Raw genomic sequence first — 25,281 nt, 5'->3', positions numbered from 1 at the left:
CCTACCGCTCGATTCCTTACTCCTACCTGATTGTTCTATTAACAATATCGCCCTCATTTAAACACATAAAGGATTCTTTTCTCACATTCTTCCGCTTGGACAATTGTTCATAAAATTTTATTACAATTTAATCGCAGTGTTGTTTTGGTTTTCTTTCTGCAATGCTTAGCCTCTACTAATCCTCTAACTCGCATTAACATGGTTGTTTTTCTGCTTTTCTCTCATTTCATCACTCACGCTTCCATGCAGTTCATTTGTATCGTCGGAATTTGGTAGGTGCGTGCCTTATTCTTGTATCTTTCGCTCATAGTTCATATACGTAGCACGTTTTTACACCATTTCATATTAATTTGTTAGTTCTACGTACTTCTACATTTGCTTAAGTTAATCGTAAATTGTTAATGTAAAATAAACGCACTATTTTACTCTCCTTTTCTATGCAGCATACAACAACGTACATCAAGCAATTGGATATCTTCAATTCAAAAGTTATTTAATTTTTCTTATTTTTTGAGTAAAATTTTTGTAGCTTTAAAAATTGAACGCATGAATGTAGTTGATGTAAAAGACTCGACTTGATCGATACATTAACAGGTTCTTTGGGGAGAATACTTTTAAATTACTGGCACTTGTCAGTGTTAAACTAAACAATTTTTAATAACAAAAAAGCAAATGGTTTCGTAAACGCAAGCCATTGCTTTCAGCTGAAGCCCGAAAACAAACTTAAATTCCTGGAGGCAAATGGAGGTGGAACGCGTTGGGAGTAGTAATAAAATGGCAAAGCTTTGGTTTTTTTTGCAATACATCGATCGTAAATCCACCCCAACTATAGAAAGCCGGAAACAGTGCTATAAGCGCTTCGCAACTTTCATCTTCGTTTATTTCCCATGCTGCGGACAAACTTCAACACAAACTGCGTCACGTTTTGGCGTTGCAAGATAGTGCTATTAATAGAGTGTAAATTTTAATTACCGAAAAATTGAAATTGATTGCTGTAGCATTTAATCTGGGATAAAAGTTTTTTGAAAAAGAATCCAAAAACAGGCAACCGTAACCTTCAATTCAACAATGCAGTGGAGAATTTAGGATGATTTTGTTTTTCTCTTTTCGGCATTTTCCAACCGTTGTAATCTTGCTGGAAGTTGCTCTACCGTTTTGTTACACATAGCAGAAGCCTTTCCTTTCCCTTCCTGTGGCTCTCGCTGTATGGTGTTGTAGTTATACGGCGTTAAGTTGTCACCCTATTTTTACAGCTTAGTTTCGGCTTATCCCAGCAGACAAACTTAAGCCGAAGAAACTTTTGGATCTATTTCAACTGGAAAGATTCTTAACCCAAAACTGCGAAAAAGTTTACCAAAGGACAGCTGTTTCTAATAGCAACTTCACCGAACAGGAGAAAATTCACAACAAACTGCTAGGTTATTCGGCGGAAACTAGCAACGTCCGGACGACATTGGACAGATTTGTAAGGACATTCCTTCGGGGTGGATTGTACACGCTTTGCCGACTTTCATTTGCTCTCTGTTAAAAAGCTATATCTTCTTTCAACGAAGAAACACACCGTACTACTACTACTAGAACATGAATGAATATCCCAGGATGCTGTATTATTCACCCCATCCCCGCAGGCGACAAAGAAGTGGAAAACTTTAAGACACTAGCGCACATTCTTTACCACTATTCTTCATAATGGAAGGCAACGAACCCTGGCCGAACGAAGATGGTAAATAAATTCGAATGATAAAAAAAACACACAGCAACCAACGTTTCTGTTTTGCCTTCATTGTGCTTTCGTACTATCGCAGGTTTGGCCACACCAGACCGGATCCGTGGTGGCCTTTTGTTTTGTGTTTTTGCTGACGATTGTTAGCTTTTCATTACTACTACGCGCTTACGGACACATCCGCGAACACATTTCCGGACATTCACAGTGCGGAAGGACCATAGAATGACCGTAATTTCTTGCTGCTTGTTTCCGTCACCCGGAAACCGAAAATTATATGGATATTTCATGTTCTATTTTTGTGCACAGAAAATTCATCTTCCAGTTATCTTCCCGCTATTGACGAGCCTTGAAAACAAAGCGAGGAAAGAAAAAGGAATCAGCCTAATCGATTAATTTCCCCCGTATGATCCATTCTACCGGGTCGGGATCGGCAAGCGTTGTTGGGTATTAGCGGGTGGTGTCGCTGGTACTTTCTGTGAGACGTTTTTTTTTTGGAGATATCTTCTTCCGCGCGATAAAAACTTTTCACGTCTGTAAAGTGGAAGCATCTTGTCTTACCTTACGTGTATTCCCTGCTTTCCTTCGCGCAGGTAGCCACATTGAGGGGCTAACCATAACCATCCAACTGCCACAACGACAAACACAAGTTATAGAAAGGACAAGAAACTTCCCGACTATGTCATGCATGTTCCGTTGCTTCAAAGTGAAACATATTTTACACTCCAGCACGGTTTTGCTCTCTGCACCTATGATGGTGCATCGACGGACGTGCAGGACACCCACCGTACACCGCCGTGCATGCATGCGGTACGGTCATAAATTAAAGCACTCAAAAACTCGAGCAATTTCTTGTTTTTCTTTTCTCCCTGGATCGTGCCCTGGGTGGTGCATGCTGTGAAATCTACCGGCCATGGGACAAGTTGTCGTAAAGTGAAGGAATACTTACGAAATGATTAAACTTTCTGCTTAGAGGACAAACGGGCTCCATTATGTAAGCAAGAGCTTTAATTAAATTTACTGCACAAACTACGTGCTTTGTAAGGGATTTTTTTCCTGTGCGACATTGAACAAATATTGAATGTCCTTCACACAGAATTTGATACCGTTTTTTGAAGAAAAATATTATTTTGGGTTCGGAATTAAACAAAATATTCCAGTGATAGGTGGTATTTTTTTAAAACAGTTGTGGATGTCATAGAATCTTGCGTTTGCACCAGACTGTGATGGCCATGGAACAAAAAATGACATTAACGATTGTTATCAGATAAGAATTATGAGAGTGGTTGTCAATTATCCTTGTTAATTGCATAAACATAATGACCGTTTAAAAAATTCAACGACTTCAAATTGACGAAAAATCTTACATCGAAAGTTCCTTACTTCGAACAAACTTCTGTTTTTCAAAAAAAATTTAGTACATTAATGGTAGTCCAATAATTAAAAAAAAACTTCCAAAAACTAGTGTATAAGTGTGCCAATTACTAATAAATTCTAGCAAAGCTGGCATATTTTTTATTAATTAAATTTCCAGTATGACGAAAAAATGGCATATAGAAAGTGGTATTTTCAGTATTGAATATTAATCGGTCACTGATGCATAAAGCTGTTTAATTTTTAAAAGTTTTAAAAGTTTAATCAGCAAGATAGCAACATAGATCAATCAACCCAACCTTAATGGAGTATTATGGAGCATCAAAGCATGTTATCGTTATAATTCAGAACAAATGTAAAATTCTTCATTATATATCAGTCGAAATATTTGCTAGTTGTTTTAATAGTTGGTTATAAAATCGATACCCAAATTATTTCACTAACGTGTGGTGTGTGGTTTTCTATGTTTTTTTCTTCAGATAAGTTTACAGTACAATTAATATATAACAGGTTTACTCAGATTTTTACATGAAATAAAACAACTTTCCTTAAGATCTTTATTGTGCCTGTTCACGAAAGATGTAACTTCTTGTTTCAATTCTTGAAATTCGTTAACCCTGAATTCAGTCAATGTGAAAGGAAATTCTAGCACAACTTTTACTTCTTAACGATGCCCTATATGGATCCCATTAGCTTATTTAGCCAACTATATAACGACCAAGCATTTGTTTGTTAGAATTCTACCCCAATTTTCTCTTTGAAGTTAACGATGTAAACGAGCGCAGCCGCACTCGATATTTGCGTGTTCTTTGAAATAGTAACCAACGTTCACCTCTCACTACCCTAGCGATTCCAACCTTTTATACCAAAACAATGAGAAATAAACCCAACAATTGCAAACAATGTGTCATCGGTGAAAATAAACCGAGTTTTGCACATCATCATCCTGAAGCAAACGCAGCAAAGCCTTCCAGAATTGCCTCGGAAGCTAACCGCAGTAGAATTGAACAACGCGCGTAAAATTAGATCACAGCAAAGGCATAACGAGATGAGCATGTGGCCACGACAACAGGAAATTGCTTTTCTAGTTTGGCGCGCAACAATGTACCAAAAAAAAGGGGGATTTTACCTCAACTTTTGGCAATGGCCAATGCAACCAGCACATTTTGTAACTGTTACATTTTGTAATGGATAGTGTTTGGTGTATAATACCACATTTGGCTACACGATAACAGGTTCATAATTCTGTTGTTTTTGTGTTCCATATAAAAATTCCATCAATTTCCAAAGAATTTCTTTTCCCATAGCCAAAAAAAATAATAAAAAACACATTTTCTTTATACCACAGGAAGTAAAGTGTTAGCTTCATCTCCTATCTTGAAGCCTTTTCTATCCAATCCAATAGCATGAGTTATCCAAGATTTAATCCATTTTATATTCTTTTTTACCACTCTGTGCGGGAATACAACCTTCTAGTGCCGAGAAAGTTTCAGGTGGGCAAATTTTGCCAAAAAGCTCATCCAACGTCTTTTGATGCTCTTTCAGCATGCTCAATTTCCTTATTTGCCTACCGCCGAGCCAGACACGAAGACGACTTTGCGTGTCGCTTTGATTTGTGGAAGCGTTATCAGTTTTGTATCTGCCTTCTTCCGTGCCGAAAGTCCACAATTTTTGATTGCCCCAGAAGTACTCCTGCTCCGCGCAGAAGTGTTTGAAAGTGTTTCTTTCATGTAATACTCTGTGGAAAGACAGCAGTTTACAGTTGCAACGTTTCACTCGACTAAATGCAGCATTGTGGGTTATTTTTTCCGAAACATACAGGGCGTTAGTTTTTATCAAGTTTTGAGTTTTAATAATTGTGCTTTAACATTCTAATATTCCTTAAAGCTACACAAAACAAGTTAAATTTAATTCATCTCGCTGTGTCGAAAGCTCGAACGTCCAAACTTACAATATTTTATTTTATATTTGTCCAGTTTTGTCGCCCCCTTTTTTCGAATTTTACCCCAAGGGGATGGTTTTGAAAAGCCATCCTATAAATCATTTCCGTTATGACGCTTCGGTGGTGTTGTTTTTCTTGCCCTTCATTTTTGTGTGTCCTACTGATAAAACCAAGGCCCTGACATAAACTTAACCTACTCAGTTTTCGGTGCGTGGGTGTGCTGTGCGGATCACCCCACCGGGGAACCGAAAACAATACCGCTGTCCGTAAATATACAAACATTAGCTCGCGGTATCCTTTCCGTTTGGGGCTTTGTGTGAAAAGCTTCCCCACTGTCATCATCACAAAAGCACACACGCAGAGAGGAAAAAAAAACACTCATTCCTTAAAGGATTATCTAACCCTGTTTGTGATAGTGTGGTTCAAATTTCCTCCCAATGAAAGAACCGTGATTTGAGTAGGTATAGCTGTGACTAAAACAGAAGACATCATCCATAACAAGCGGCACGCATAAACCGCCATATGGTCTTACGCAAGCTGGTGCTTGGGAACCGAGCTGGGAGAACGAAGGACGAACTGTTTGTCCCTTACCACCGGGATACGTGTACCCCAACAATAGGATAATAGATAACCGGCACATCTAGTGGGAGCGCAAACCGAAAAGGTTTAACACCCGGATCCGCATTATCACAACTTACGGTCTCCGCAGCAGCGCTCTTCACGGGGGTTCCGCTCGGACGGGTGGCCATCGGTTGAACGTTTATTAATTTAGCGCCTTGAATTAGTGGCCGAAAGAACTACCGCTGGAAAATGGAAGTGGCAGCTAGGAAGCTACGGAAGATGGAGGTGGAATGTAACGATGCAGGTCGAAGCTTTTCCAGCTTAAACAAGCACCCGAAAAATGGGACGTGAAAAGCGGGGATAAATTCGGTAGATGATTATGATACGAAGAGACCGTTTCTAAACTCGTTGGGAACGGACGCTAGTAGTTTAACATTTTAAGCTTTTATTTTTACTTTAGACCATCCCCGACATTTGTGCCATTTGGGTGAGAAGTGATTGTGCACAGTGCGTGTAGCATTTAATCGCTGTAAAATATCATCCTGCTAACTTTACACTTTGTAGTATGCTAAACTTTCTTATTCACGATACAAATATTTTCATTTGCTTTATGATTTGTAGCAAAAAATGTAAACATAGCTTCCCTATTTGGAAGCTTGCTTTTTTTGGTAAAACTGTAGACCCATTATAGTGCAAATTTTCACATTGTTCCCCAATTCGCACACCATTTTTCTCAACCCTTACCGATCATCTAGATGGGGCGCTTTTAGACGCTTCCTGCAGCTCGCACTTAAACATTGGTAAACATTGGTTGTCGTATAATGGGGAATGAAACATGATGGTTAATGGTCATAATTTATTTCGATACAACACTATAATACACAACTTTATGCTAAAAATGTTGGTCTTTACGTCACGTCACGTCTCGTGACAGAACACTTATTTATTAATTTTTGTCGTTACATGAAAATAATTTATGTCGATTTAGGTTGAATTTTATGTCGGTTAAGGTTAAATAATATTTTATATCGAAATAGTAAATAAGATTACATAAGATAAAAATTGAGAATTTACACGCAAAATTTGATGTACGCTATCAAAAATGGATGCAACTGAGATAAACATTGATGAACGCTGTCAAAGCTTGGTGACTTTGAAGCAAAAATGTGTGCGGCAACGAATGTAAAGCACTTAATATTAAATATGAATATAGAAAACTCATGTGTAAATTTGGCATTATTCATACCTCACGCTTAGTTAACATTAACATCCGCTTAAGTTGCAGTAGAAAAGCGTAAGCTGTTGCAGCGTATCGTGTAGACGACGCATTACGCTACTATGCAACCATGCTTCAGTCAAAGTTTTGTTTTAAAACATGCTGTATCAGAACATTCTCATCAGCGCGCTGAGAGTTTGTTTGCTTTTTCTTTTCGGTAAAATAGTTTACCGTGCATGGATTTTTTTTATAAAAGGATAGCAGAATTCGTTTAATTCGTTCGCTTCGTGGTTTAAAAGTCTAAATCGTATGCAGAACATGCGAGTAAAAATAAAATCCCAGAAAATATGTTGCAGGTACAGGTTAACCAAATTTGCAACAGGGAAAGCAAATTTTATGTAAATGTACTTGATAATAATCACTGCATCCTTGTGCAATGCGTTACGTACATGGTGCAGCACGGATGTTACCTTGGTTTATTTATTTTTTTTCAATATAACGAGAAAACCATCCCACGGCTGCGTATAAAAATTGCCCATAGAAAACTTTCGCTCAACCCGGCAGCGGTTGACTAATAGCGTTATAAAGCACTCTCTACACGACGGTGTCACTTGTTTTTTTTTTTGCTATACAGAAACGACCAGGAATTAAACCAGGTCACAAAAGAAAAGATTCAAATTTTGATTTGATAAGCACTAAAAGCTTATAAATACTATATTGGGGAAAATTGCTATACATGCGCTCTAAAAAACTAGCTCTTAACCAAACAAGGATGCTGCAATTAAATTGTGTTTTAGTCTATTTTCTTCCTACCAAACGTTTTATCTTTAATATCTATTCGAACTCCATGAATGCTAAATACTTTTATCGCAATCGAAAATTTCCCAAATCGTTTGTCCTTTTTTTTTTTGCTGGAAATAAAAACTTATTCTGCTTGCCGTACATTTAGCTAGCTGCCCGCGGTACCAAGTGTTGCAGCTCACGGGAGGTTTTAACACATTTCGGGGGTAAATTTAAATGGCAAAAGCCGACGAAACATAGGATCAAAAGCAGAAGCAAACGCAAAACATTGTGCTGCAGGAGATTATCTAATATCGCACAGTGCTGGCATAGCAGTACGGGTATCGAAAATCATTACCTAAAACAAATATAAATAAATCAGTGCTATTTTATTTACCTTTTTTTCTGCTATCAGCACTCTCATTTCAATATTTGTTTTCCGTTTCCAAGTTTCCCGTCATGGCTGGTGAATATTTGTCCTCACTTTTCCTAATTCAGCTGTTAAATTGCGTTCAATATGTGTTGTCTCGCTCGTCAAGTGGTACGAACATTTCCATTAGAGTGTTCCTCTTCTATTGCACTCCCCAAAACCTTCGAATTAATGTTTCGAATCAACGACAAATTCTACCATCTGTGTGGGGTCTGCTATCTGTTTATCCAAACTCAGCATTAGTTCGCTTTGGATCTGTGATCCAACCTTTCCTAGCGTATTGTGTTTCACCTATTTAAAGCTTACTACAAATGCCGTGCCTTCTTTCTGACTCGTTGCAGTTGTCATCATGTGCGCCAGCCCGTCGACAATAAGGGAAATTATGCTAGCGGCCGCCGAATTGAACATGGTCAACAGTGGCGAGTACGTGTTCTTTAACATCGAAATATTTGGAAGGTATGTGCAAGAAAATTGGGGAAACCAATCACACGATGGCACTAGGTTTGCTGTTTGTTCACCTGATTGTTTGTCCGTTCGGGGATAATCCACGGAGTATAAACACGGTTGTGTGACGAATGAGATTTCAAATCGAAATAGGAGACAAAGGAATTGTGAAGATTGTTTGCCCATAAGGTTTACAGCGCAATGGTAGAAGATTGCTTCTTGATTTGATGATAAGTCAAACAGTGTTATCGAACAATGTTTTGAACAATGAAATTAATTTAATATTACAGTACATTACTTATACTTCATATATAATTAAAAGTTCTCAATTTGAAACAATTGTTTGATTACTCACCTTTACTAACAACGCACGGGTACACGCTTTGCGTGGAAAATATGGTATACAAATCCACTTTAGGTTAAATTTAAGCTAGTTTACTTCCCTGAAAGCTCATCAAGCTATCTTTTCACCATAAATTCGCATCTAATAATGTATTCCATATCGCCTGTACTGTCTGTACTCAATTTTTCTAACAGCAGAATAGGGATTTGGTGGAATATATTCACATAGCTTCCGACACAACTAGTCGGTTTCAAGCTACCAACTCTCACACTTGAAGGACTTATCTTAAACCCCGCGTTATCCTACCGACTCCATCCGCCGACAACTGTGTGTCTAAAGTCTAAAGTTGCTCTTGATACTTTCGCGGACGGAGATCCTCCTTTAGCATGCTTCAAACGGTACGAACAGCTGATACCCGAGTACATTTCAATGGAGCAACTAAGAAATTTCCATTTCATTTTCGTAATAACCCAACGACGTGGTTGTTCTTTTTTCATTTTCGTCCCACCAATGTCTCATCTCCATTGCGACACATTTCCTTGGCCACCGAACGATGGTGCTTGTTTTGCATTCAAATTCATTCATCTTGCTCGGTTGTGTTTTGTGCGTGTCGTTCCATTCTTGGTTCCAACCTGTGCCGGGGATTGAAACCCATCCGTTGAGCAGCATGACGGCAACGAAACAACCGCCATGGTACGCCAAAAACGACACCGACGAGCGCAACCAGAAGGCGAAGGAAGCGTTCACCGCCCTGCTACAGGTGGTTGCCCGCGAACCCGAGGACGACGAATATCGTCGGTTTTCCGAGGAGGTAAGTTAAAGTACATATTTCCCCAACCCCCCCCCCCCCCCCGCCCCCCTCCCCCACGAAATCCACCCATTTGCTGAGTCAGTGAGGTCCGGTTACAAGAACGACGGTCAAGGTCTGAAAGCTTTCGGAAAGCTCAAACCGTTCTCGCTGTGCATGTGCAAAGTCTGTTTCAATTACTGCTTATCGCACCGGGCATTAGACCTGACATGAGAAAGGAGTTGACGAATAGAACAAAAGTAGGTAGCAAAGTGACCACTTTGGAGCATCCGGGACGTCAGTGAAGAGAACTTGTCGGCAAACGCGCACTGCTTCATTGGTGAGGCGGAATTGTAGCAGTATGGAAAAAGTTTCCATCTACCCCAGCAAAACCCGAGAACAATTGGAACGCTGTTGAAAGCCCGCATGCTATCTGTCTGTGTCGTCCTGTTTTATCTTTCGACTCGTTGGATCTATCGAAAATCCCGACGGAGAATGCATGACAAATGTCATGCCAACGCGAACCAATGGTGGTTTAGGCGAGAGGAATTTCTGGACGTACATGATTTAATTTTTCTATCCCATATAACTCTGAAGTGTAGTGGACACTACCTTTAGAATTTCCACCACCCCGTGTCTGTCTGGATTATGTTACACTTCAAGTAATAACATTCTTCTGTTCCAACTATTTCGCCAGATTATTGGCAAAAAGTTCTAAAAGTGATGGTATTCTGAATGGCCGAGCAATCTCGTCCAAGGACACTTTTCCACTTGTGTTTGCTGACCCGTAGGAATTCGTTTAAGAATGTGTTCCCGTCGGAAAGTTTTCCATCAGTTTTAGTAACGAATTTGTTAGCAACAATTCTGGACGACTGTAACGGCGTAGAACGATTTTACGATGGTGTTTTCACGCAAGAAAGTTTTTGCATCTCAGGCTACGGTGGTACAATCAGTGCAATTTGTTCCTTCAATATTTCTAAAGTTCAATAGAGAAGAATTGAACCACCTAAACCTGTATTCCCTTGTTTCTAAACTGATTGTTTGTGTTCCTTTTCTTTTGCGTACTTATATTGTAGACTTCAAATTTCATTCGATGCATAAGACAATACTCTGCGGTTATTTCCCTTTTCGTAGCGCAACCTCGAAAGCAATTAAGTTTCTTAATCCACAACGCAAAACAAAAAATCCCATCGTGCTCAGGCAATGAATACATTCTGCTCTAAAGTGAATCGTTGCCCTTGCTGCCTTCGGTGCTAAAGCGCTAAAGTTCTCAGAATCCGCAGCACGCAACACACACACTCTACGTTTGACCACTTTTCCGGTTTGCTCATTTAAAAAAAAAACGAATCGTTTTCCTTCTCGCATCCTGGATGTGAAGAAATCTTCCCCCAATGAAGCAGTTTAAAATCCTATTTTCTTCGATTTTGCCGGTCGTTTCGTGTTCGGTGACGCATTCGGAAGTCCTCGATCCAATCCCATCCAATCCCAATCCCAACGGGTACGTGACGGGAATCGTAAACCTCCGGAGAAGTTCGTCTTGTTAGGGCATATGCTTTCATCCATGCTTGCGACGCGCGTTCCGTGGGTTTGTCTGACTTAAACAAGATTAAGTGTCCCTTCCTGCGTATCTGACGTTGGGTCTTGGTTATTTTTTCTCACTATTTTTTTGTTATTCTTCATCGCTCGATAGGTGAAGGAACTTACTAAGACAAAGTATAACTACACGTATGCTGAGGATGAACCCGTTTCAACGTTCGTGACGGCATTCTACGATGCGGTGTTGCTGTACGCGTATGCCCTCAACGACAGCATTGCGCTATTAGGCGAGCAGCGAGCACTTCGCCAACCGATCAACGGCACACACCTAGCGCAGCTGATGTGGGGTCGAAGCTTTAAGGGCATTACCGGCAACGTGACGATAGACTCGAACGGTGACCGTATATCGAACTATTCGCTACTGGATCTCAACCCCGATACGGGACTGTTTGAGGTTAGTAAACGATGAAACATTCGTGCAATAGCTTTGTGACATGAGTTTCGGATACGTTGCAGGTTGTTGCAAACTACTACTACGGAGGAGGTCTGCAGTTTGTTCAGGGTAAAGCTATTCACTGGGCAGGCGATCGTACAAAGGCACCTCCAGATCGGCCAACCTGCGGTTTCGATGGATCACTGTGTCCAGATAATTGTAAGTAACACCGGTACAGAGCACCCTTTATGCGTACATAATCTATCCCTTTTTATTGTCATCTTCACTCCCAACGTTCCACAGCACTACCGGGCTACGCAATTCTGTCCCTTGTACTTGGTGTGTGTGTGGTGTGCATGGGCATCGCGTCCATCGTTGGCTATCGGCACTACAAACTCGAAGCCGAAATAAATTCCATGACCTGGAAGGTGAACCCGAACGATGTACTGTCCTGCAATCCCAGCCGTGGACATCGGGGCAGCTTCCACTCGATGGTCAAACGGGGCAGCCAAGCTGTAAGCATATTGCGGGACAATCCGTCCGGCAATCATGAAAACCAATCGATAGTCCCGTTTTTCTCATTGCAGACGATCTACTCCGAGGACCTCAACTCGCTGCCGGGCGATCGACAGATCTACATCCATTTCGGGTTCTACAAGGGCTGTAAGGTGGCAATCAAGAAGATCAATGTACAAAACCTAAGTCTGACCCGTTCGCTAATGCTTGAGTTTAAGCGCATGAAGGACATTCAGCACGATCATCTGGTGCGGTTCTACGGTGCATGTCTCGATCTGCATCCTGACCCGTTCATTTTGACCGAGTACTGCCCGAAAGGATCACTGCAGGATATTCTCGAGAATGAGACGATCAAGCTTGACTGGATGTTCAAGATCTCGCTCATGCACGACATCGTCAAGGGCATGGCTTTCCTACACTCGACCGATCTACACTCGCACGGTTCGCTTAAGTCATCCAACTGTGTCGTCGACTCGAGGTTCGTACTGAAAGTGACGGACTTTGGGCTGCATCAGCTGCGTCGCAGCATGGAAGACGGCGACATCGAGAGTTACGCCTACTGGCAGAGTAAGGTTTATGGCTATATCATTCCAATCGTAACCACCTTCCTAACGTGCTGTTTATGGTTGATCATATTCGTAGAACTTCTCTGGACCGCTCCAGAGCTGCTGAGAGATCCCCAGTGTCCCCCGGCGGGCAGTCAGAAAGGTGATGTCTACTCGTTCGGCATCATCATCCAGGAGATCGTATCGCGCCAAGGTCCATTCTACCTCGGCACAGAGGAAAAATCTCCCAAAGGTAAGTGTAAAGCGCATGTTTTACCTATCTGACGCACGATGATGGCGATGCCGACACCACATAAGAAAACAGCATATAGACGGATGAATACCTTCCTCTCTACTGGCGGTTCTGTGCGATGCCGGTAGTGTTCTATTCGCTTCTTCCAAATCTTCCAACCACTTTAGCCGGGATTGTTTCCAAATTTCACCCCGAGTCGATCTTTCCGCGGCCATCTTTCTCAGCGACTCTTCTATCGCTTGCTCCCAGCTTTGTACGATGGGCAGCTTGTATGGTCGGATCGTTTTTTTCGTATATGAGGGTCGTCTAAGGTAGTTGCTGACCAGCTCCTTGAACGGATGCCGCTCCTTCGGTCGATACTCAACCACACTTCCCTGTCGCATGAGGGTGATCGGTTTATCGAATTCGAGAAAGTTCTGTAGAGGTTCGTATTGTTGACTAGGACCCGCTGCTTCATCTCGTGCGTGTATCGCACGGCTGGTTGCATCTCTTTCCTGCCGTACTTCTTGTTCACGCCGTATCCGTTCAAGATATTCGGAAAATTCGGATTTGCGTGGTATTTCATAAATTTTGTAGCGCGATTTAATTCCGACCGGTTTGATGGGCGGTCCACTGGAAGGGCCTGCAGTTTGCTGCTGTTCGGTGGAGGTTCTCCCACGATTCACTGGTCGCAACTGTATCGTTACTGTTTTGGCACTTTTTTTCGAAGACATTTCAGAAATTGCAACCGGTGGAACAAATTTTGTTCGTATGTTTCACTAATAATTTGTCTGCCTCACATCATTCATCAAACAAGTAATAATGCGATAAATGCTGTATCCTTGATGACGTTTCCATACTGGACGGCTGCGCCTGCTAGATCGTTTATCTAATGTGTGACGTTGGATTACATTTACAGAAATCATCAAACTAGTCAGAGACGGACCGGGACTGATGGACGTTCCTTTCCGGCCAAAGGTGGACGAATCGTCGTACGAGGATGTTAACAACATAATGGTCAAATGCTGGGCCGAAGATCCGGCAGACCGGCCCGATTTTGGTGGGCTAAAAACGATCATCAGAAAAATTAACAAGTGAGTATAATTACTACATTTATTAGAGCAGCTTTTTAGTTTAGTTTTAGCTCAAAATTTTATTTAATTATAAGTTAACTGTTTCTTCATTGCTGAGACCACTGTAACCCCATCATTTTGTTACATGAGTGCTATGATTCCAGAAGCAAACACACTACTTCACTGTAACGTAAAAACGCTGCGTGAATGAAACTCGTACATCACGCATCAATCAAAATGTGCGCCGTATTATGTTTTTCTGTCTCCTGCTCCGGATTTCTATTGCTTTACAACTTTACCAAACCGGTAATTGAATGTTCAATGGGACGCCTAATGAAAGCGAACAGCGAAAGCACATGTTCACGTGTACCGGCCACTAAATCAGCAAGAACGACGAACCATAATAAATGGGGCAAATCGAATCCTGATTTGAACCGAGTCAAATTTTCGGACCAAATCTAGTGAGCCAATCAGTGAATGCGACAGACAGAGTGCTTTATCATTTCAACGCGTCGGTTCCGGTTTGGTGTGGAAAGCTCGCTAACTTCTGGAAGATCCTTAACTCCCTATGAAGGGCCAATATGATACCGACGGTGGGAAAAAAGAAAACTCATAACCATCCGGTTCTTTATTTTGTCTGCACCTTAGATACAAACTTCCATTGCTCAATTTTTTTTTTGCTCGTCAATAAATCAATCCTCGGAAAGTTTGACTCCCATCTAACCCGAACCAAGTTTCGCAGTTCATTAACTTTTGCTAGTTCGCACTGAATTAAATCAACTCGGTGCGTTGTTTTGGACGTTCCTTTTGCAAACCTCCTCTCGCTGCCAATGGTGTAAACGGAAGCCGACGAAAGTATGATGATAAAAATCCGTTCCTTCCATTCATTGCTCGTCCCCCGGGGTAAGCTTTGTCTACCGGCTTGCGACAGTAAGGAAACATTAAACGGAAATGCCGGCGGCAGGAAATCGCATCAAATCGTTGGCAATTTGTCAGCTTCCTTGGCCAGCGGTGTGCTCATTTTGGTCCTTTCGTACATAAACCGACCGTCTGTTTCAATTTGCACCTTGCATCGCTTGGTTTCATTTCTGCTCTCTGCACAATGGAGTGATTGGGGAATTATGCTTTACTGGAAGCTTGTGTGTAAATAACATAACGTTAGCAGCGCAGTCAAAGTGGCAGGCTCAAGCGGGGATTAAACATTCATTTATTTACATGAGCGCTGGCCTTATTTGCTGATGGCAGTTTTTTGTGTAAAGACATTATTTTCTTCATCAACTAAAGGTACTTTTCCTATGCTCCTTTCATTGCATTTAATTCTCAATGTTTCTAGCTAAAACTAATAACCTCTAATATTTCAAATGATATTTAGTATAATAAATTAAATAGTGACTTTTTTCAGCAACGATTGTTTCCTACGTATTAACCAGTTCTGTTCCTAATAACACATATTTACCAAAACTTTTTCAACAAACATCAGCATTCTTTTACATTTCTCAATCTCAACTTTATTGATTTATTTTATGAGATTTTTTTATGTAGTACTCTTTTCCACTCTTTTGGAATAAATCTTTTCCCGGAGAGCGCTACCGTACATGCCAAACCTCTCTGCGCTGTTGACAGCATCGATCATTCAATCAGAGCTTAATCCTAACCATCGACAACTGCAATCTGTTATCGTTCCATCAACCCTTCTCATCTTTCACATTCATTCATCGGGGCTAAGTGTGATTTAATGTTGCACTCATTTAACCTCTTATCGATCAACTCTATCGGGGAATCAACGGCAGCGCACCGTCTGTTCCTTCGTGCCAGGTGTACACGTGCACCGTATTCTGATCGATGCGTTTTCTGCTTCCCTATTTCATCACTCTCAAACGACGCTCCATAAAAAAGCCCCACCCAGCGGACTAGCGTGTGCATAATACAGGCAGAAAAAGAAAGAAGTAACAAGAGTTGTCGAAGGGTTCCGTTTTTCTTTACCATAAACCGTCCCTTGTCGGCTCAACTCACGATACGTTACAAAAAAAAAGAAAAACAATTTCCCGTCAAGCTTCGTTCTGCTTTTTTCGTTTATTTTTACACAACAATTCTCATTCAACCAAACCGGCGAAAAAACATCAATTTTACGTAAAATAACAAAGCGATCAACCGTTCCATTCTACCACGTGTGGGTCGAGGAATATAAGGGACTGGATTTGCCTTTTAAAGTGCACATGTTAAAAGGGAAAGTATTACACTTCTCAACGGGTGTGTGGTCGGTTCTGGAGCGTGAGCTGGAACGAACATTGATGGTGTCAATAATGAGAACCGCTTTTGAATGATTGCTTGCTAAGGCAGGAGTGAAAGCTGTTGCAAAAGGATTGCATTCCGCAGGCGACAAAATGTAACCCATAAAAGCTTTCCCTTGTAAAGTGTACAGTGTGGACCGCAAGTAAAACTGTATAACTGATGATTGTGTGTTTTAAACAGATTACAATTGATTAAAAGGCGCGTTCCAGTGGTCTATTGGTAGCGCTGCCGGTCTTTGTAATTTTATTGCATTATCAATTTAGGCATTGGAGCGGTCAGTCCTGCGTACTGTGGATTGGTTCGGACGCGATTTTGGACTGGTCCTTTCGTGTGAAAATCCAATGCCCAATCCAATCTAAAGGCCAATTATATAATGCTAAATGAACAAAAAGTGGGAAAGACATAATTATAATTTACTTAACTTAGCTCATAGTATGGTGTACCAAGCCAGTCCCACCAAACGATCGCGTTTTTATCGCTTATTGATCGCGTTTGTATTGCATTTATAACCATAGGGTTTTTTTAAGAAAGGATAGTTATAGGGGTGTCGACTGTTACTAATCAATTTAGAGCCATTTCTGAATTAACTTCGAGTTGAGCTCACAAGTGTTAAAGTATATCTGGAACACTTAATATCTATAGAGATTTCGATTGCAACTGACTAATTTTATAGCCATTTGATAGATGTCAGATGCTAAAACGCCGTACAGATTCACTTTCATTTTGAACAAGATCCAGAAAGAGAAAGTAATTCTCCATCCAGCTCAGTACAATCCAGGTAGCTTGAAATTAATAATAAAAAAACTAGAAATCTCTAAGGATTATATCGTGGAGGAAAACGATCAAAAAGCTCACATTACACACTGAAAACACCTTCAACTCCGTTTGTTGCTTATTATTTTATGTTTTATTTATTTCCATTATGACGGCCAAAGGCCGTATGATCGACAAAGTTTGCCGAAATTAAACAGCTACGGACAATTCCTCCCAGTTATGAGCCTTATCCCGGGCTTGCTCGGTTATCTCATAAACTAACTTATAACTATGGATTGCAGTGGCTTATTATTTTATATATTTATTTATTTATTTATTCCATAATGCCGACAATTGCCGTATTATCAACATAGTGTTGAGTTTTTACAAATATTTCAAATTTTACAAGGCATTTCCTCCTTGCGAATTGCCTTATCCCGTGTTTTATTTTTCGTGTAATGTTCGTGATATCTTATGATCAAACCAATGAAAAACCCTGTGAACGAGTTGGATTTATGAACTTAACTATGTTTAAACGTAAAACAGATAAGAACCCAACAGGACGCGCGCGCACACCTACCAATAGCACAACTCTCCAAACTTTTATGGTGCTTATTATTTATTCTCATTTAGTTTGTGTTGCTTATTATTTATTCCCATTTCAATTCAATTCAATGCATTTTAATTCAAAACTGAAAACGATTAAATAGCAATTATTTCAAGTTACTAACTACATTTCCAACAGATTAAGCTACTTCTTTCTTTCCAACCGGTTCAACAAATAACTTTCCTGTCACAAAACTCAGCACGCAGTTGATTAGAATTCACTTGGTCGCGCACCATATTGAGTGGTAATTGCTGAAACGATACAAATTAGAAACGGGAGAAACAGTAACCCCGCATCGGAAAATCCGAACCTTTCTCATTCACAAACCAACACCACCGGGGCCCGTGTGACTATGAATGAGTGCTGTGCTTTCTGTTCTTGGAATGGACTTAATGCAACGGCAACCGAACAGGCACGACAGTTGGTTGTTATTTTAATTAACACCCACTACTTACCACATCTTACGTATCGGCTGCAGGATGCGTCAGAATCCGATCACAGTTCACAATTACTGGGAACCGGTGGTTTTGTTTGGTGTGGCGATGCTTCGTAATGTTGCTTGGTCTGAACAGTAGAATTAACAGCCAACGTGTGCCCAAGTAAACAGAGAACCCAACAGCCCCAGCCTAGACCACATTTAATTGCCTGCCAACATCGACCCAACGAGAGAAGGAAAAATTATTTCTCCAAAAGGCATCACCACTTAGACGGTGGCACAATGCCAACCACTGTACGGACGAATAGCAGCGAATTATTTCAAAATACTCCATGGATAACTCTATTACCAGCCAAAAACGGAACTTTCAACATTGTTCGATTGTTTTTCCTTCGGCAACGATTTTTGCGTTTTGTTGAAAACTAAAGCAACCGAACAACAAACATCTCCTAACGTCACAAGCGGACGGCAGTTTTCCCTCGAGGGAAAACTTTTGGCCATCATCGGCGAATCAAACCGTTTAATTAGCAGCAGCCAACACAGAATCAACAATCCGGCTTACCGTTCCTACCACTTGGCCGGTGCCCATCGTTGCAGAAAGCAAACTACTTCTGGCCATTTGGGTGCTGCACGCAGATTAAACCATCGTTCGGAATGGAAGCGAACGGCTGCTAACGTTCGGGGTTTTCAATATTCTTTCCACGTTACGCGTTGTTACACCGTTTCCACGCGTTTCCATTTGTTGGAGCGCATTGTCTTTGGGTTCAAGAGCATGAAAGTTGGAATTTCCCTTTTTTCCTCGTTGAGTGCAAACAGTAGCTGGGTTGTTTTTCTTTCCCAAACGTCTCATTTTCTTTGCAAAAAACGTAATAAGGATGGTTATGATTGTACGTGAAGAAGGACAATTTTTCCCACTTCGGGCGTTTTGTTTTTCCTTCCATAGACAGAATTTTCTTTTGCGGACGAAATGTGTTTCTTTGTGTCCATAATATTGTTCCTTCACATTCTTTCCCTTTCCAGAGAAAATGAATCTGGTAACATATTAGATAATTTATTGCAACGCATGGAGCAGTATGCGAACAATCTGGAGGCCCTGGTGGATGAGCGAACGCAGGATTACTTCGAGGAGAAGCGCAAATGCGAGGAACTGTTGTACCAACTGTTGCCCAAGTAAGTAAGCAGTATTTCAGCGCTGATAGTGAGGTTTTCTTTTTTCTCAATGCTAAAATGTACAATTTCTTGCAATTCCATATACAGATCCGTAGCGGCACAGCTGATCATGGGCAAATCTGTGATAGCGGAAACGTATGATCAAGTAACTATTTATTTTAGCGATATTGTAGGCTTCACCTCGATTTCGGCGCAAAGCACCCCCATGCAGGTCGTCGATCTGCTGAACGATCTCTACACCTGCTTCGACTCGATCGTCGAAAACTTTGACGTGTACAAGGTAAGCTGTGAGTATGTGATCAAACAAAGGCAATTAAAAAAATCTGAGCTAACTGGCAAGAAATGATGCTACTCTTCTATGGGTAAGCGAAGTCAATGGGAAGTAGCACACATTGGTCTTTTAAATCAAGATCATTACATGCTGTGGGCGAGAGGCTATCCAATAGCTCAATCAATTATAAAATTATTCATAGAAAACTGTCCAAAGGCCAAAGAGTATTGAATCTTCAGTTACTCAGGATAAATGTATAATCAACCCAGGGAAACACAATATCTTTGTTTTTGAAATGTGATTTTGGGTGGAATATTGAGATTTTATCTACATTTACTGCAACTAGACGAATGAGACCTTCTCTTGGTCTAATATCTCGGCGTTTGGTCTACTACACCATAGCATGTAAATGGTATCTCTATTACATGGAATCGCATTACATTACATTATTTTTGTGATATTAAAACATCAAGATGTCTAGGTATGTCAGTTCTGACTTTATTTGAATTGATTAAACCGTAGCTCAATAGACTCTCCAGCGTACCGGGGGGATTGGTCTGGATGACCAATTTCCAGTTGTTTACCCAGTTGCATCTTTTAATATAATGTGAACGAATAAGTTCCAAATGGAAGCACAATAAATACGGGAAATAACTGGAGAAAATAACTCTCATATCACCTTATGTTTTTCGGCAATCAAATGATGAATGAGATTTATGAAAGATAAACTGTTTGAAGCACGATAACAAACAGGAGGTCAATCTCATCCTTCCGTACAAGAATGATTTCCTGACGATTTCGTTTGAAACATAAGCTTTGAAACATCGAAAAATCCTCTCTTTTAAAAACATGCCCGTTGGTTACTACAATGTTGTAGATATGATATCCATGACGGTCCAATGTGTTAAGCACATGATTACACAAGCACATGCTTGACAGTATTTTATAACGCTTTAAATGTTGTTATCAATCGTTCTTTCACCCATCATCAGACATCATAAAATCGTGTCCCAACTGACTGACGTTCCATCGACCATCCGTAAGCTCCCATACGTCTCCTCACGAACAACAAGTCACACCAAATGTTGCCACATAAAAAAACACGATCTTTTATCGAAAAAGAAATAAACCTTCCGACCTTCCGGGCGTCAACACATAAACTTCCAACCATGACTCCCAGCTCCCATGTATTTTCGATCGAACGAAAAAAATGTCATCGAACGGCAATTAATTTTCATTTCATTCGATACCTTCCATCCAAAACGCTGAATGGTTTGGGAACCCTTGGGAACAGGGTGTGGGATGTGCGTCACCATACTTTCATCTTAGATTGAGACGCCAAACGCCAGGGCAGCAGCTGTACTCGTCCAGATTTGAAAGCATGAAAGGTGTTGGAAAATTTAGTTTTTTGTTGCTTTTGGGCCAAGTAACAACCAAGAAAGTAATGATACACTCACACACGAGTCCACATCTGGGGAAGAATTTGAATGCGAATTTTAACACTCGAGCTGATCTGCGCTGGAGTGACATATGTTCGCTTGCGTATCTATTATACTCGTGGCGTATCGACATCAGCGTAGTACATCGGCAACGGACAACGTACACATAGTACTTGTCAACGAAAAGTATATGTGTGCGTCGTTATAATAAAAATATAAAAGTTTTTTCATTGGGTTGGGAAGGTAGCCCGGGAAAACTGCTACCAAAATGAGGAAACCGTTGCTGCCGAACATTTTTAACGCAATTCTCTTGTGCATGAAGAAATATGTGTGCGAAATGGACAAATTCTTCTTGCGTTGAAATATTTCAATATTATAATATTGAAGGATAGCTAAATTGATTTGATAACATGGATATTAATTCATGTCGTATCGTTTTTTGTATTGATGACAATGAAATTCAACTGTATAGAATATATTACTATATTACATATTTTGTTCCAAACATTATTGCTGCTAACACAGAAGTAGCTCACAGTAAAAGTTTTTGAGTTGGTCCCACCGGAAAGAACATTTCTATACAAAAAATAATTAAATCTTACGAACCGATTGGCTTGAAATTTGCACAAGATCTTCTTTGCACAAGTTTACACAAAAACTTTTGTAATAAAATTGATGCTCGGTTAGTTTTATAGACCAAATATTAAAACCTTATTAACCTTAACCTTAACCTTAAGCTTAACCTTATCTTATTGTAGAATACTTTTTGTTAAATCCAATTGTGCAATAAATGAAATGTGAATTATGACATAAATCCGGCATGTCAAGCATTACCCCCAAAATTTATTTAATTGATAATAGCTAAATTTTCGGTTTTTCGGTTGATGTCCTTTTGTAGCATCAAAATAATGCGTGCTTTATCTCCTTTTATGTATTTCTTCCCATGGCTCATCCCTCAGATATCTATTAACGTATTAATCTCTTTCTTTGTGCTCCTTTTTTTGCTCTTTTCTGATGTTTGTTGGCGTTTTTAGACTTGAAAGAATAATTTTTAAGTTTATATCGGAAAGTTCTTATAAATAAACACCAGATAAATATATCGATTTAAAATAGGATGACGCTGCTATTTTACCATTATTATTATCGCTAATGTTTCTTCCCTTTCCGTGCGCTTCTCCACTGCAGGTTGAAACAATCGGCGACGCATACATGGTAGTGTCCGGGCTTCCGGTGCGGAACGGGAATCTGCACGCGCGGGAAATCTCTCGCATGGCACTCCGGTTGCTGGCGGCCGTTTACAAGTTCACCATTCGTCATCGGCCCAACGAGCAGCTCCGGCTACGGATAGGGCTACACAGTGGTAAGTAACCAAAGGATGATAATTGCGGAAGAGACCGGATGCTTGGAGGGCGATTTAAAATATCGCCTTTTTTGTTTTGCAAGCATCTTTCGTCCCAAAACTTGCGTGACAGACGCGTTGTGACGTGTAGATAAAAAGTTTCCAAAGCTAGCCGAAGAAAGCTCCAAACCACTCGCTCCCTATCACAGAGCAGAAGAGGTGGTATGTTTTTGTGTCGTATTCACTTCAGCACCTTGTCACCAGCAGTCCATTAAGTGAACTACCCGGGATCGTCTTTGAACGCTGCTGTGGCAATCACAACGGCCGCTTATTAGGTGTAAAGTTTGCCACTGACTGGTGACATCCTAAAGCAACGGTCTTCACGGTCGAATGTTAACTTCCTGTGCAACAGATGGCTTATCCGCATGCCGAGCACGCGGTACCCAAGGCGAATGTTAAGCGTCGCGCAGCTGAAGAGTAAAACATTGGGAATTAAAGCCCCATTTAGCCTAATGTGTGACGGGCGATACACTTTGTGCTGGAAGTTAAATGGTGTCCAGAAGTGAGTGGTGGGTTAGTAGTAAGCTGTAAAATAAACGAGAGTAACTAGCGGTTCTACAGAATATCAAGAAGATAGATGATGTTCTTTAAGGGCTATCGCTGAGAGAACGGAATATGTGTCTTTAAGAGCGGGAAATCCATTACATTGTATGGCTTCCGTAGATAAATTTCGCGCATTAAATAGTTTACTGTTTGAAGCAATCCTCAGTTTACGTTAGTATAGAATTAAGGTACTGTGAACCCGTCAAATACCATCTCGTACTTCATCGCCATCTTAAGATCGCCTGCAAGAACACATATTTTGAAGTTATGGAGAGATATTATGTTATTATACGACATTCCTGAGTGTCATACTGTGAATGAATGTTCCTTCAAAATAGTACTATTGTTCCATACAGTTCACCGTTGAGAAACTGAGGGTTATTTCCATGTGGAGAAAGTTCTGTTCCTGTTACGTGAAGAAAAAAAAATACTGTTACTAACAGGAGCTAATGATTCAAATCTTTTATGCGATTTAACCCAGCTAGTGCATCACTTTAGAATTGTATCGGTGGCCAAATCTAAACCATAACTTTTGTTTCTACTGATGAATGGTAGCGTCTGATGATATTACTATCATAGGACTGTTGCTCACGGCAGAAACTCTGCCAGCTTACAAAAGTGCCCTACTGTCTACATTTCAACGTTTTTGTCTAAAGTCCATACACGTTTCATTGCGATGAAGCAAGCAAATGGAGTCTAGCTATAATTGACCAGTATGGTAAATGAACGACATCATTGAACCTCTGGCACACAAAAACGAACATCGGACGTCTCCCTGATATCAGATCTATAAGAATAGTATGGCACTTATGCAAAACTACTACTGGAAAGTTTGGACAGACTCATCTATTTGTTTGTCTTTCTCTGATTCTGTACTGATCCTATCTACCGTGGGGATGTATTGCATTTACTGATGTTTCCTTGTTATGTTATAACGTCACATGTTATAAGAACTCTCAGTTCTAGGTCAAGTTTTTTTTTTTTTACAATATAGCGATAAAAAATGTACCTTCATTATTTGAGCTATTTTGATTTGAAAAAGTGACATTTTTTAAGCTTTTTAGTGCATACTTCTTCTTAATCCTTTCTTTTCCAAAGCTACCAAGAAGACCGCTGTCTTTCTATTAACTAAAGCTACAGCTATCAGCTAAGCTAAGCTATTGAATTTAAACAGCAGTTAGCATATAACAACCTCCATCTAATTTACAATCACTTAATTTTGAATTTATTTTTTTTTCCTCTCTCTCTCTCTCTATTTCTCTCTCTGTTCTCTCTCTGTTCTCTCTCTTTCTTTTCTTACTCTTCTTCTCTTCCTCTTATCAGGACCATGCGTTGCAGGCGTGGTTGGTTTGAAGATGCCACGGTACTGCCTGTTCGGGGACACGGTCAACACGGCCAGCCGGATGGAATCGACCGGTGAAGCGCTCAAGATACACGTCAGTCACACCTTAAAAACGCTTCTCGACACATTCGGCACGTTCGATCTATCCGAGCGGGGTCTGGTACCGATGAAGGGCAAGGGCGAGATGCTCACCTACTGGCTGAACGGTGAGCGGTCCGAACCCACGACACCGCTACCAAACGGACTGAAAGGACCATCGGTGACCAACCGGCAGCATCTGCTCACCACCGACAGTGTCCCGTCCGTTCTCGATCCTCACGCACCATCCCATCCACTTCTGCCATCAGCGACCAACCAAGCGAGCGCAAATAATGGGTCCGTCACCGTCGTTAGCTCACCACCGACCGGTATCCTGATTAACCATCATCACAACAACAACAACAACTCACCCTGTAGCCTCAACCACAACAACAACTCACCCAACAGCTGCCATAATCCGACGCCGCCCAAAAAGCTCAACAGTGTGTCGTACAGCTTCATGAAAGCGTCCGGTTCGGCCGGCAACAACAGCAATGGAGCGAACGTACCGAAAGCTTCCGCCCTGTCCAAACCAAAGCTCCCGGAGGTGGAGGCGTTACGTGGGGCAAGCGTTACGAAACCGTTACTTACCTGAAACCGAACCGAACCGGGTGTCGCGTTCGAGGAGGGATTTTTTGTTTTTGTGATGTAGTTTTACGACTTCGTTGAATGGGGTTTGATAGCCCCATTGGTCCGCGGTACTTGTGTTAAGTTACTCTCTGACGCCGGTGCCGGTGTAGAGACTGGCGGAAATTGACAAATTGGATGCTTTACGTGCAGAAGATTGGCGAAATAATGACATTTCGCTGTTATCAAATTTGTTCAGACAAGCCATCTGGCGGCACATGGATATCTGTTGGATATCCGGTGAAACATGGATTAGCAATTTCCGATCGCGCCAATTCAACACGGCAAACAGCAGGGCGAGACGACTGACAAGAGAAACTTAATGTACTTAAATCATGGATGGGAATTTTGGCAGCAATTTCAGTCTTTTTATAGTCGTCACGTTTGTT

At 40.9% G+C, this 25,281-nt stretch overlaps 2 protein-coding genes across 2 annotated transcripts in view; one reads left to right on the top strand and one right to left on the bottom strand.

Moving 5' to 3' along the window:
- The window catches only part of LOC128707880 (atrial natriuretic peptide receptor 2), a 32,906-nt gene extending 8,046 nt beyond the window's left edge, over window positions 1–24,860 (top strand). Inside the window, exons 3-15 of the mRNA XM_053802837.1 lie at window positions 250–276; window positions 8,368–8,482; window positions 9,480–9,624; window positions 11,291–11,590; window positions 11,653–11,788; window positions 11,873–12,084; window positions 12,157–12,652; window positions 12,728–12,883; window positions 13,782–13,956; window positions 19,044–19,193; window positions 19,281–19,473; window positions 22,089–22,263; window positions 24,169–24,860. Coding sequence (XP_053658812.1) covers window positions 250–276; window positions 8,368–8,482; window positions 9,480–9,624; window positions 11,291–11,590; window positions 11,653–11,788; window positions 11,873–12,084; window positions 12,157–12,652; window positions 12,728–12,883; window positions 13,782–13,956; window positions 19,044–19,193; window positions 19,281–19,473; window positions 22,089–22,263; window positions 24,169–24,860 — 2,972 coding nt within the window. The remainder of the gene's footprint in view (window positions 1–249; window positions 277–8,367; window positions 8,483–9,479; window positions 9,625–11,290; window positions 11,591–11,652; window positions 11,789–11,872; window positions 12,085–12,156; window positions 12,653–12,727; window positions 12,884–13,781; window positions 13,957–19,043; window positions 19,194–19,280; window positions 19,474–22,088; window positions 22,264–24,168) is intronic.
- LOC128707881 (uncharacterized) lies at window positions 12,904–13,596 on the bottom strand. The gene has a single exon (XM_053802838.1). The coding sequence runs from the start codon at window positions 13,594–13,596 to the stop codon at window positions 12,904–12,906; it is 693 nt and encodes a 230-aa protein (XP_053658813.1).
- Window positions 24,861–25,281: the final 421 nt, after the last annotated feature.

This window comes from Anopheles marshallii, chromosome 2, assembly GCF_943734725.1.
Source record: "Anopheles marshallii chromosome 2, idAnoMarsDA_429_01, whole genome shotgun sequence".
Lineage (NCBI taxonomy): Eukaryota > Metazoa > Arthropoda > Insecta > Diptera > Culicidae > Anopheles > Anopheles marshallii.
The sequence above is the reverse complement of the archived record's forward strand: the minus strand, read 5'-3'. Positions and strand labels throughout refer to the sequence as shown.

Excerpts from the sequence above, each read along its gene's own strand:
- LOC128707881 (XM_053802838.1), bottom strand. The coding sequence starts at position 13,596 with ATGTCTTCGAAAAAAAGTGCCAAAACAGTAACGATACAGTTGCGACCA.